This window comes from Monodon monoceros, unplaced genomic scaffold, assembly GCF_005190385.1.
Source record: "Monodon monoceros isolate NGI ecotype Baffin Bay Population unplaced genomic scaffold, NGI_Narwhal_1 Super_Scaffold_12, whole genome shotgun sequence".
Taxonomy (NCBI): Eukaryota; Metazoa; Chordata; class Mammalia; order Artiodactyla; family Monodontidae; genus Monodon; species Monodon monoceros.
The window spans coordinates 30,044,068-30,057,985 of NW_021703768.1; the positions used below are offsets into that span (position 1 = coordinate 30,044,068).

The window sequence follows — 13,918 nt, forward strand, 5'->3', positions numbered from 1 at the left end:
TTAAGTCAAGAATAGGGCTTCCCTGGTGGCTCAGTGGCTGAGAGTCCGCCTGCTGACGCAGGGGACACGGGTTCGTGCCCCGGTCCGGGAAGATCCCACATGCCGCGGAGCGGCTGGGCCCGTGAGCCATGGCTGCTGAGCCTGCGCGTCCGGAGCCTGTGCTCCGCAACGGGAGAGGCCACAACAGTCAGAGGCCCGTGTACCACAAAAAAAAAAAAAAAAAAAATAGATTAAGTGGTTAGGTGACAGCTCAATGTAGAATGTGCTGATGAAAGCTGTTACCATCTTTAAGATACAGCTTTTTAAAGAAAAAAATCACTCAATGTGAATTTAATATAATTATCATATGAAAATCCCTTTATGGTTGGACCTCGATATTTATTTTGCCTGAAATTGTCCAGTGCAAGGAGTATGACAACCATAGAAAAAAGAATGGATATCAGAGATTAGCAAGGAAATGCTAAGGCATGGCAGAACCATTGATGGACTATTACTGAAGTATAAGAAAGGATATTTGTTAAGATTATTCAATAACATTAGAAAACTACCATAACATTAACTGAAAAACTAGATTCACAGATTTTTACATAACATGCATAAAAATAAGAATGAATGAACAACAATGAAATATGTGGAAACATCGATAATAGTTACGTAATAAGATTATGGGTATAAGCAAACAACACAATCAGTTATAAAACAATCAGTTATAAACTTGCTGCTAGTTACTATCTTTTTTACAACAGCTGTCAGTTTTTCAGTCTGATTCATAGTACTTTTAAATGTTATAGTGAATAAAAAGAATTATGGATCCTTTATTCTAGTATAAAGAAATGATTTGGTTACATCTCTTCCCATACTCAGTGTATTCGTCTCCTATTGCTGTTGTAAAGAATTACTGTAAACTTAGTGTCTTCAAACAACACCCACGTGTCATAGCTTCTGAAGGCTAGATATTTCAGTTTCTGTGGGTCACATGTCTAGGCACAGTGTGGCTCAACTGAGTTCTCAATATTGAAATCAAGGTGTCAGCAGGGGCTCCTTTCTGGAGACTCTGGGGAAGAATCCATAGTTCCTTCAGGCTGTTGGTAAAATTCAGTTTGTTATGGTTATAGGACTGATATCCTCATTTCCTTGCTGGCTGTCAGCTAGCATTTGCCCTTAGTTCTAGAGGCTTCTTTCTGGTCTTTGCATGCAGCCCTATATACCTCAGAGCCAGAAATGGCTTGTCAAATCCTCTGCACGCTTGAAACTGCTAACTTTCTCTTCTGCCCTTTGCTTGAAGAAAGCTCTGCTTTTAAGGGTTCATCTGATCTCACTGGGCCCACCTGGATAATCTAGTCATATTTACTGGTTCCACAGGGATTAAGGCATAGATATCCTTGGGGGTCTATTATTCTGTTCATCACACCATTTATTTCAGTTCAAACTGAACACTTGTTGCCTTGTTATGACACAAGGTTATGCCTAGGGGGTCCCATGAAACTAGAAATGAAAGTTGGGATTTCCCTAACGTGAGATGAGAAAATAATAGTTTTAAAGTACATATCTTTGACCTTGTACCTAATTTCAAATAAGGAATTTTTTTTTACGGTGCAGAATGATAGTAGTTTCCAAGGTTCCTTACGAATTCCTATAGCCTGTTTTAGTTGTTTCAACTGAATAATTTTCAGTTCAAAGCTAGGGGTGCTGTATTCTCCATCTGATTTAGTTATTTGTATATTAAATTCATAAAATAATTATCAATTAAAATCGAATAAAAATAAAGATTGGACAACTCAAGTTTGGTGTATTAAAAAAAAAACTCATTGCCAGGGTGGACAGCAATTTGGCACTAGGTATCGAAGAACTTAAAAAAGGTATATATCCTTGTGGCCCTAGCAACACTTCTTCAAATAACTTAGAGAAAAACCAAAATGGGAACAAAGATTTATCTACAATATTATTTTTCACAGCAGCATTATTTAAACATAAAAACATAGAAACAACTTAAATGTTTGTACTAAATAGTTCACCAAGTCTTAAAAATGTCCACCAGTCTCATTGTTGTCCATTACCTTTTTGACAAAAGCAGCCAAGGGTTTCATAAATCACTAATCCCGCCTACCTGGCCATGACCTATGGGAGCAGGGATCTGTGTCTGAGTCAAGGACCACCTAACAGAAAGACTCCATTACAGACAATGATTAAAGGGGCCCACCAGATTCCTCCAGCCCAGAAGAAAGGTGAGAACCAGAGGGACACTTTAGAGATGTAAAAAGGGGCATGGGTGGGATCTTAGGGAGTATACATAAGAAACGCACATATATGTATGGACAAATATACATCAAAATGCTAACAGTGGTGCCACAACATAGTAAAGAGATGACTTCTATTTTCTTTCTTGCTCTTTCTTTGTATGTGTGTGCTTTTAATTTCAAATGATAAGTGTATTTTTTTGTAATTTTAATACTATTTAAAAATCAGTGTAGTAATATGAAAGTAAAACACATAGCAACGAGACAATGAAAAATTTTGCTGTAGTGTTACCAAGTGCCTAGAATTACAACTATTTTAAAACACAAATGTTTTATTATATTACGGTAAACCTGGGTTCCAAATCCCAACTCTATTTAATAATTGTGTAATTGTATGCAATTTAAGCTGTTGAATGAGGATATATGATCACCTCACACAGGTTGCTATGAAGATCAAGTGAGTTATAAAAGTAAAACACCAATAGGAGTTCCAGAGTAGATCTTCAATAAATGCTAGTTGCTAATCTCCACCTCCTTCATACCGTGTGCTTCCAGAAGATAACTAGTTGCCTCAATGGTCTCAAAGTATAGCTTTACCCTAAATGGTCTTCCCCCCCAACCCCCCAAAAACCATGAATGGATGGATACCAAATGCTTTTTGTTTCTCATTCTCTGTGGTTACCGCAGCTTGGACCCACACTCATTCCTATAAAACAAAAAATGATGTTTATGTTCACAGAAATTGCTCCCCTTGCCTCACCTGACTAAGTGGGGTTACCTCTCTAGGTCTGTAAGATAGCCCAAACACCCCTTCATCTGTCCTTTGTGTTCTGTCCATGGTGAAGAGATAGAACACATCTCAAAGTCATGTCAAGAAGGTACACTTGACACACCAACATCATATAGAAAGACAATGCCATTCTTCTAGGCAAATGATCAAAATGGAGGTGAAGCAAAATGGATCATTTGCTGAACTGTAACGATGTGCAGCTATGCAAAAATATACTTGGGGGCAAAAGGGCAAATATTCCTTTGACCACAACAATGGTCCTTCTAATGATATTCTTTATCAAAATAATGTGTTTAGGCTAAAAGGCAAAAATAAAACAAGAAAATGCTAAAATTTGGAGGCAAATCCAAATTTAGTTCCATGTGATTAGAAATGAAAAAGAGGCATAAAGCTATCATAGGTGGGCATTAACGCCACAGCAGCAAAAGTAGATTTTACTTAAAATCAAAATGCCAATTCATTCACTCATATTTTAGTACCTAATATGCAGGTACAGTCTACCTTTCAAAATATCAGTTCTGAAAGTTTTAAACATTTAAAATCCAATTCAGTCTTTTACCAATCATCAAGACATTATACAATACTACCTTCAAATGCCTTTCATGAGTTTGCTAATGTTACTGACTTGGAGTACTAATTCCTGAGTATTTTATGGTTGATGATAGTTTTTCAGGCTAAACACACTTTAAGTAGAAAATTTAGGGGTTAAGATCATTTTGGAATCTGAAACATCCCAAATATTTTCAAAAAAAAAAATGGGGGTGGGGGAAGAAAAGAAAAAGACAGGAAGGAAAGATTGAATTGAAAGATCAATTGAACAAGAGAACAGGACAAAAATTTTGCCAAAACCTAAGATTCTGAACTGAATTAAAAATTTCCAACTAGAACCTAATGATTCATCAGACAGATTGTGTTAACTTAAATATGTATCTTTACTCAGACATGTGAATAAAAACTAGGAGACAACTCAAGATCCAAATAATGAAAAATCAAAAGAATCAGAACTAGATGTAAATAATGGAAGTCAACAATTCTTTACCACCAATCAAAATTTAAACCTTCCAAAGATAATCATTAATCCCATGTTTAACGATTTCAGGTATAAGGAGAATTCAGCTTAGGATACAGATAGAATACCACGAAAGAATGTAACTCCCACTCTAAAAATGCAAAAAAGGCATAATATCTTTTGAAGCCATCTTAAAAAATGAGCTGAGTTGGCAAACCAACCAGTTGAAGTGAATTCCAAAGAGCAACAAGCCTTTTGAAGAAAGATGGACATATACAAACTGTTCCACCTTTGGCAAGGCATGAGAGAGGTAGCAACCAGTAAGTAGGCAAGAAGAAAACAACTGGAATTGTAACGGATCCTTAAAGATTTTAGGTAAAGAGATTATAAGACTTACTTTGGTAATTAGAAAATAATCTTTAGAATCCTTCCTAGTAACAAAATAGTTTTTTTAAAAAACTAGTAGTTAATATTTTGTGTCAGTTTACTAGATTCCAAGCATTGTGCTAGCGCTTAACATGCTGTATCAAATTACACTTCACAGCCCCGTAAGAAAGGTTAGTATCCTTGTTTAGTAGAGGAGAAAATGGCACAGAGAGGGTAAGAAGTGGGATTCAGAGGCATCCTGACTACAGAGCCAGGCTCACAATTAGGATACCAGAGTCTCTGCTCCAGTCCAGACATACTTTCTCAATGCAATTTAGACTGTTTAAATCATTTCTTTTGCTCAGTTTTCATTTGTTCATTTCATTTCAATGAACAAAGTAGAAACGTTCTCCTATTAGTTATTTCTTTATATATATAAAGACAGTGCTAATAAAGTCATGTTTAATATAGAATTTAACTAAGTCTTTTTAACTTTGCAGTTTTAAGGCTGCCATAACTTAAGTATAATATATGACTCTAATCTACATGGGGAAAGTAAAAAAGAAAACAGAGCATATCAGAATTGGGAAAGAGCCCTTCTGTTCTTGCCCCAATCTGCCCATTATAGAGAGTATTAAACTGCAGAGAACTACTTTAAAAAGTAGATCTTTTAGATCTGCTTTAAAATTAATTGAGGGGCTTCCCTGGTGGCGCAGTGGTTAAGAATCTGCCTGCCAATGCAGGGGACACGGGTTCGATCCCTGGTCCGGGAAGGTCTCACATGCCGCAGAGCAACTAAGCCCATGTGCCACAACTACTGAGCCCACGCATCACAACTACTGAAGCCTGTGCACCTAGAGCTTGTGCTCTGCAACAAGAGAAGCCACCGCAAGGAAAAGCCCACGCACCGCAACAAAGAGTAGCCCCGGCTCGCCGCAACTAGAGAAAGCCCACGTGCAGCAACAAAGACCCAATGCAGCCAAAACTAACTAAATAAATTAAAAATAAATAAATAAAAATAAAATTAATTGAGGGAAAAGGAATCTTTTGAAACTTGATTAGCAGACAAAAACTTCTTGCTATGTAACTGTTCTTAGTCTTTTGTTCACCTAAGCTAAATAACATAAAAAAACACTAACAAATCTTAAGATTTACTTCATGCTATGATGGAACTAAGGAAGAAGCACATCACACTTCTATTTAAATAGAATCTCTTTTGTCACATTTGATTTTCAAAAGGAACAATAATATACTACTGAATATATATATACATATAAGCTATATACATAACTTATAGCTGAATGTAATTTCTAGTCCTTTTTGGCCTGTCCTATGCCCTAATATTGAATATGCTGTAACTAACTATGCTCTTGCCTCTTGTATGAGAAACATTTTCCCAATTTACAAACTCACTTTGTACTCTATCTGAAACTTCTAAAGAGTACTAGAAATTACTCACTCTAATGTCATTTGCAGACATAAAAAAAAATGTAATTGATTTGTCCTAGATACTGATCTACTAATTCTACTTCTAGAAATATGGTATACCTCTCTCACTAAAATGGGACATGGGGTGTGCTGAGTAGATTAAAAGAATAAAATTAATCAGGAAAACAAAATAATCCACATCAGTAGCAATCATAATGCAGTTCTTGAAAAGACCAAACAGCAACCTCTATGTAGCTGGTAATCTCAAGTCTTCAATGGACACAATTCCTTATATTAAAGTACCAATTCACCAAGTTAAACTTTTACTTACTATATTAAGAGAACAGCCATTATTAGAAGGAATGCAGAAAAAAATTATTCCTATTTTAGTAAGCTAAAATATTTTTGCTGCCAGAGCAAATTGTTAGTGAAATATCTATTCTACAATTTGAAGATTTTGATTTTCCAAGTTGACAGGCTCTCTCTGAAGTCCTATAAAGGACCTTGTGCCCACTAATTCAGACATTCCAAGTATTCTGAAAACTAGAAATGTTCCCTAGCTCTCAGGCTAAATCCTAGTATGAGGATATTTCTTATCTTTAAATTTAGAATCATCCCATCTGTTAGAACTTCCTATCTATAAGATCTCTATCTAAAGTGGCCTCTCCCAATTACTTTATACCTCAAAACTTTGTTTATTCTCAAATATTTTAAATATTTTTTTCTTGTTTGTTCTTTCTCCTCCATTAGCTTATAAGTGCCCTCTGTCTTGTTCACTTTCCTGAAGGAGACTATAACTTTTTTATGTTAAAAATATTTCCTCTGAGTTGCAATTTTAAGGGAAAAGGATGTAGATTTCAAGCGAAGGTAACTGCTTAAAGGTCACTTTATGTAAAACATCAGAACTGCATTTAAACTGCATTTAAAAATATTTTCCAGGTAACATTAGTTTAATGAATTGTGAACATTCAGCCTCGTATTCTTCACCTGGTTTCAATCAGACTCAATCTGTGAACAGATCCCTTCTTTACACCAATTTCACCTAGTTTCAGGAACAAACTAAAGGTTCATGAATGCTTTCCTCTGTCAAAGGGTGGTTATTTTTCAAGCTAAGCATCAAGCCTGAAACAAGCACGTACCCAAACAAGGGAGGTTTAATTCCAGTGTAAATCGAAGCATTTTTTTTTTTTAAGAAATTTTTTAAAAAGCCCCTCAATTAATTTTTTAAAGTAGTGGTTATTTTTCAAGCTAAGCATCAAGTCTGAAACAAGCACGTACCCAAGCAAGGGAGGTTTAATTCCAGTGTAAATCGAAGCTTTTTCTTTAAAAAAAAAAAGAAATAAAAAGGCATGCTACACAGCATACTTAAGTAATATTCTAATATATTTATGACGCTGGGTTGCTTACTTCTGAACCTTATACATCCTCTCCATTTTTATTAGGGTTGGAAGCTATTCCCCTATCTCTCTTCCACTGCTTTCCCAGGGTCACAGTTACAGTACAGTTTGCATAATGCATTTCGCACGGTCATCCTACCCGGAGTATGGCACTCTCCCTACTCCAACCAGCTCCAAACTCTTCTCCGCGGATAGAGGCTAAAAGCAGCGTGCTTTCAGGAGGCGAGGCAAACAGAAAGAAGCTGGTTGAGAGTGAGCAACCGAATGGCTTTGCTGGCGGCACCTAGTGTTGCACTGAAAGCCCTTTGCAAACAATTACTCACCTTATTTGTTCTCATGTTAGCATGTATGAGCCTTCTCGAGGCTGCAAGGGGATGCTCAGCGTTGCCACTGCACACAGGAACCACCGTGATCTCCTGCTGCCCTAAAATTAAACCGCCGCCTCTCTTCTGAACCGCGTTTTCGTCTACAAAGCGCTTTCACACGCGTTATCCGATTTGACCCCGACTCCAAGCCTGTGAAATGAGCGTCGCTTGCCACAGTGCCTATTTTACAGATGAAGAAAGGATCCTGTCCACAGACCTAGTGCTAAGGGCCGCCCTCTCCCCGGTGGAGAACGCAGCTCCGGGCAGCGGGGAGAGCAGGTCTGACGCCCGCGGCCGCAACCTCTCACCTGGCCGGCGGCGCGGCCGGGGACGTGGGCCCCGCGGCGGCGGCCTCTCTGGGTCTCCGGGGTCCCTCTCTCTCCGCCCGCGCTCCGCCCCAGACCCCAAAGTGCCTCACGCTCTCCCCCTCAGGCTCACCGCCCGATCTCGCCGGACAGCGTCCAGAAAGACCGGGAAACCCCGTGTCCGCCACAGCCGTCCAGGGTCTGGGACCCACGCTCCCTGGCGACGGCGGTGGCGGTCACCTGAAGGCCTGCGGGTTCCGGGGAAAGGAAAACCCGTCGCCAATCAAGCAGCTGACATTTCCCAGTCAGCCGAAGCACCGCCCGCTTCCGCTTCCCCGCCTACCCTGTGGGCCGTCCCGTCCCGTAGCCGCGGGGGGTTGTGGGTATCCTGAAGGCGGGCAAAGCTATAAGGAAACGAAGTAGTAGCGAGGCAGCCGCACTACCAGGCAGGGCAGAAACTACAATTCCCAGCAGGCAGCGGGGCAGCAGACGGCGGCCGCGGCGGAGAGCGGGCAGAAGAATTCTGCGCGCGCGGCGGGGATGGAACGTTGATAGAGTTCGCGGGTCTAGCTGCTGGGGGCAGGAGCTGCACGCAGTGCGCCGCCGCGCGCCAAAGCGGGAATCCGGGAGGCGGGTACCTCTGCAATTAATGCACGCATTTAAAACTCCCGAACCTGCGGACGCCATGCACAGGTAAACCGATTGCAAAAAGGGGCAGACATGAATGGACCGTCTTAATTCTTTTAGGCCGCGAATTTTGCTACTTGCTAATATTGTTAGTAATGCTGTAATGTGAATGGTTGCTTGGCCTCTTCTTTGGGAAAACGTGGATGGGTGGATGCTTTAGCGCGGTGATCAGCGTGCGATTTTATTTGGCTTCCCTTATTGGGCTTTCCGGCTGCTGTTTTCAATCACTGTATGATTGCCCTCCCTCTTTCCTTGTCTGTTCCTTCCACTTTAAGAAATTCTTGAGGCCTTCTGCATGATCGTAAATCGAAAAGACTTTTCGATGTGTTCGATTTGTTTGGTTATTTTCTCTTTTATTCTTGGGAACTCGCCGCCGGCGCGTAGAAATGCAATTTAGTTACCTGCTGTGAAAGTTTTCTGCAATGCGTAACTTGCAGCTTCCTTTAGGCCTACCTTGGAATTATTTACGGCTGTGTTTTTGAAAGGAACGTGGGGCTATTGTGCGTTTCTGCAGGAAACACCTCCAGGAGATTCCCGACCAGAGTAGCAACGTTACCACCAGCTTCACGTGGGGATGGGATTCTAGCAAGACTTCTGAACTGCTTTCAGGCATGGGGGTCTCCGCCCTGGAGAAGGAGGAGGTGGACAGTGAGAACATCCCCCAGGAACTGCTTTCAAACCTGGGCCACCCGCAGAGCCCCCCACGAAAACGGCTAAAGAGCAAAGGGAATGACAAGGACTTTGTGATTGTCCGCAGACCTAAGCTAAATCGAGAGAACTTTCCAGGTAAGGTATGAGGGTAAAACTATCAGTCCAGTAAGTGGTGGATTAAACTATTTTGTTGGTAAACCTTTGTTCAGGGGCCTTTAGGATGGGGCCCTTTTAAAATTGCTGAATTCTGAAGTTATTTTCCAAAGAAATGGGACAACTCATTGTCTGTGAAGTTTACAGAAATGTTGGTATGTGTATCTCTTAAGGGGCACGACCGACTTTTAACCCATGAAAAGACACTCCATACTCTTTCTTTAGGAGGGACTCTGCCTGGTCAAAGGCCAGCTCACTGCCACTGACAACTGGGAACAAAGCGATGATCCTCTAGGATTCTTTTTGTTTATATTCTGCTGCTCTGTAGCCCTGGTTGAGCTTTTTGCCATAATCACTTTAGTTATTTGTCAAGGGGCTGCTAAAGTGAATGTTGAACTAAGGGGAGGAGACTTATCTTCCCAGGTCCATTCCCAAGTGAGATTCTTCTGTATGCTCTGTCTTCATTACTAACCGTGTTATCTGTTCAGTTCCCCAACCCCCAAACCTGAAGGTTAGTCAGATTCCCACCATCCCCCAACATCCAACCAATCATTGAACCTTTCCCTCTTGTCTCCTAAATATTTCTCAGGCTCTCATCATCTCTTGCCTGATTACTGGAATGGACTCATAATTCCAGCCTTAACCTCCCCAGATCCATCCCCCAGAGCTAGAGTGAACTGATTAAAATGTAGAACTCACCACATCATTCTGCTCTTAATAGCTCCCAGTTCCCAGGCTTCTCAAGCAGGTGAATAAGTGCCTCCCAGAGTGGATCAGAGCCCCGGGAGTACTCAAAGCCCATAAGGTAAACATAGTGCATTGACCTGGGGTTATCAGTTTTTCTTGCTGGCAAGCCATGTAAAACATTAATTCAGCAAATATTTGCTGAGCACATTCTGTGTGCTAGGCATTGTTCTAGGTGCTGGGGATACAGCAGTGAGCAACACAAAGCATTTCTACCCTCACGGAGCTTCTGTTCTAGAGAGAGGATGGAGTAAACATAAGTCTGGTGTGTAGTATATGAGAATAAGTGCTATGGCTAAAAACAAAAATAGGACAAGCCAAGAGGGATTGGAGGTCCTGGGGCGGGAAGCTGGTTTGTAGGGTATTAAGGGAATGCCTCGCTTGGACAGTGAACTTTAAACAAAGGCTTAAAGGAGATGAAGGAATGTGCCATGCAAGTATCTTGGAGAAGAGAGCCCCAAGCAGAGGGAGCAGCTAGTGCAAAGACCCTGGGGCAGAGGAATGTTATGTTTGTTCAAGGAACAATAAGGAAGCCATATTCCCAGAGTGGATGAGCAAAGGGGAGAGTAGTGGGAGGCGGGCTAGAGGTGCTATTGAGCGGAGTTGTGATGTGACCTTTTAAAAGGACACACTGATGTGTTGAGACTAAACTTTGGGGAGTTGAGGGTAAAAGCTTAGAGACTTGTCGAGAGGTGTGGGAGTACTATAAGCAGCAGTCAGCTTCTGGATAGATCCTGACGTTAGAGTGGACAGACTTAGGAGACTTTGAAATTGTCTGTAGAAGAGGTTATCATAGTCTAAACTGAAATTGGGTGGGTCATGATGGAGAAGAAGAGACAGAGTCAAGAAATAAAGATGAAGTCTAGCAGAGCCAAGGTAAATAAGTATATTCCTGAATTCCCCCATCTGGCTTTCTTTGATGACGGTTGATGGGTTGGTTGGTTGCTCGCTTGCTTTAAAAAAAAAAAAATCTGTTTTTTTGGCTTGTGACCTTTTCTATATTTGGTGTTGGATTAATTAGAAAGGCAGTGAAGGATCATGGTGAAGTCAGGCACATCTGGCTTCGAATCCCAATTGTGCTGTTTACCAACCTTGGGAAGTTGTTTGAGCTATCTGTTCCTTAGTTTCTTTGTGAAATGGAATAGTAATACCCACTTCATGGGTTACTGTGAAGATTAGATGAAAGGGTATACATAGAGCCCTTAGCATGCTGCCTGCACATTACACTCAACAAGTAAATCCAGTTAATTTGGTGGACAAAATGACACCCAGTTGAGAGGCTACTTCACTTGTCTTTCGTCCTTAATCCTGTTCGCCTGACCCTGTTCACGTAGATCTTTTTGCTTCAAAATTGAATGTCACTGCTATTTTTAGTGTCTGGAATGCAGCACGAGCAATTTGGTGCTTGACTAACCAAATGTGGTGAAAGACACTTCCTGCTAAGATGGGCAGCTTTTGATGACTTTAGTGCTGATAGCTTCTGACATGGAGTGATTGCTGTGTGTCCTTCCACATTCACACACACGGGTGGAAATACAAATGACATTTTTAGAGCAAGGCATTATGGAAACAAGACAGAAGATCAAGGGATGGCTGCCGTCTTCTAGGAAATTGCAAGTCAAGTTGAGGAGAAAAGAGAATACATAGTAAGAGAAGCTCGCAGCAAAAATGGCAGCTCACGCACTGGCATCTGCTGAGTGGTTCAGGCAGCAGATGCTCTAGGAGGCCAGAGGGAGGGAGCCCCTTGTGCCAGAATGACCCAAAGCTTCCATGATGATGCCAACTGGACGTAGACACGCTTCCTCCTTCTACTCAGCAAAGCGGAGGCTCTGAGAAAAGAGAGAAGGATCTGGAAATGGTCCAGTCACTGAGTCTAGACTGTTAAAATTGACTTCAAAAATATATATTTATCTGAAGTAAGAGAAAAAAAATCATGAGTTTTATGTTTGTTGTGACCTAAGAGAGAGGCAGGGAGGGAAACCAGTTCTATGCTGTGTCTGTGCTTGGAATTACGCACAGGAGAGATTGGTTAATTGGTGTGGAGGGGGAGGGTTAGAGCCAGGATGCAGGGTGAGGGACAGCTGGTGTAGAGGGTTCCCCCTGGGCCTCCAGTGGTGCTGGATCATCATGCAAGCGAGTTTTGTCTGCAGTTGTCGGGACAGGTGGCTAAGAGCGCTGCAGGATTCGGCTGGAACAGGCCACACCTGCTTTCCATTGCTATCTGATGACAGTGGCCCTGGGCTGTGTGAGTTGTTCTTGGTTCTTCACTCGGCAGTCTTTCTTTTCTGCCGGCCCCAAGCCAGACTCACATCTGGTGACTAAATCCTCTTCATCTGTTTAGTTTGGGAGACGAAAACGTTGTGGCCAACCCATACCAGGACAGGTCTGATTGACCTTTGGGGTGAGTGTGTAGAAGGAGTCGGGAGGAGGAAATGGCCCAGTGATGAGGTCAGTAATGGACAGAAAGAGAACAACTGCATCTTATTCATGGTTGTTAAATGCCTGTCCTGGTCCCCCATCTTCTGCACCCCGCATCTCTCCACCCCCGACCTCCCAAACGGGGCACAGCCATGGAAACGCTCTTGAACTGATTTGTTGATCAGCTCTCCCGTGGCTGTTAAACTGCTTCAGATTCCAAGCCCCACAGTGGTTTTCAGACTGGAGACTCCAAAGTTTAGAGCCTGCTGGTATCCCCAAGGGAACATGTTCAAAGTGCAAAATTCCAGAAATTCTGATCCCAGAAGTCCTGCCTTGAGCCTGGGAATCTGCTTTTCAATATCCCCAGGCAAACGTTTTTCCTCCCTTCTCTCCCTTTCTTTCTTTCCTTTTTGTTTTTTAATAACCAATAAGAAATATATTTTACATTGCAATGCTGGGTGTGTATCTGGAACCAAAATTTCACAAAACTAGATTTCTCCTTACTAAGGTATTTCCTGTGCTCTTCCATTCCATTCTTTCAAAACAATGCTCATCAAATAAATTGATTTCATGACTCACCAATGAATCTCAGCCCACAGCTCCCAAAACTCAGCTCTGAAAGAGCCTTTACAGGACCCTCCCAAGAACCTTTTCTTTGCCCTCTAGCTTCCTTTCATTCATTCAGCAAATGTTGATGGAGCATCGTTCTAGAGATTGGGGATCCAGCAGTGAACATAACGAACCAAAGATCCTGCTCTCCTAGAGCTTGTACCCTGTACCTAATTCTCCAAATCCCAATTTCCATGGTTTCTTAGTTACTCTTCCCACATCCCAGGGTTGAGCATAGAAATATGGGGTTGAGAGGGGTCATTGAGGACCCCAGTTTTAGCTTTTTCCTGTTTTGCTTCTTTCAGTTTTGTCTAGCCAGCCAAAAAATAAAAATAAAAAACCCAAAATACCAAGAGCTAGCATGGTCTAGTGTTTCTCTTAATGACTTGTAGGAAGAGGAAGGAAACCTCATCCCGGATGGCAGAATCTGTTTGTAGTTTCCCAGAAAGGAAGCATGAGTTGTTAATACTTAAAACAAGCTAGCAAAAGCATGAACATGAGGTGAGCCTCCACCCTTAAAAAACAAACAAACAAACAAACAAAAACCCCGGAAAACAGTAGATGTGAATACCTGTACCTGCTTATCCTTCACGTATAATTGTTTATCTGTGCTTAAAGAGACGGGTGGCTTTGAGGATCAAAAACTGAGATGACTTTGGAGTTTGAATTTGCATCTGAGTATAGGTGATGTTCCAAGAAATAAACATGTTGAGTAAGGTGTTACCTATACTGCAAAGTCCTAATGCATCGAAAACTCTT

The 13,918-nt window shown here is 41.5% G+C and overlaps 2 protein-coding genes across 3 annotated transcripts in view; one reads left to right on the forward strand and one right to left on the reverse strand.

Moving 5' to 3' along the window:
* LMBRD2 (LMBR1 domain containing 2) overlaps positions 1–8,153 on the reverse strand; it is a 52,980-nt gene extending 44,827 nt beyond the window's left edge. The window contains exon 1 of one of the 2 annotated variants that reach the window (XM_029218096.1): positions 7,551–8,153. The gene's annotated coding sequence lies outside the window, so the exon portion shown is untranslated. The remainder of the gene's footprint in view (positions 1–7,550) is intronic. The other variant, XM_029218094.1, reaches the window with a different exon arrangement.
* Positions 8,154–8,412: 259 nt separating this feature from the next.
* Positions 8,413–13,918, forward strand: part of SKP2 (S-phase kinase associated protein 2) — a 32,105-nt gene continuing 26,599 nt past the window's right edge. Inside the window, exons 1-2 of the mRNA XM_029217574.1 lie at positions 8,413–8,590; positions 9,099–9,370. Of these exons, the coding sequence (XP_029073407.1) occupies positions 8,547–8,590; positions 9,099–9,370 (316 nt within the window). The 5' untranslated portion in view covers positions 8,413–8,546. The remainder of the gene's footprint in view (positions 8,591–9,098; positions 9,371–13,918) is intronic.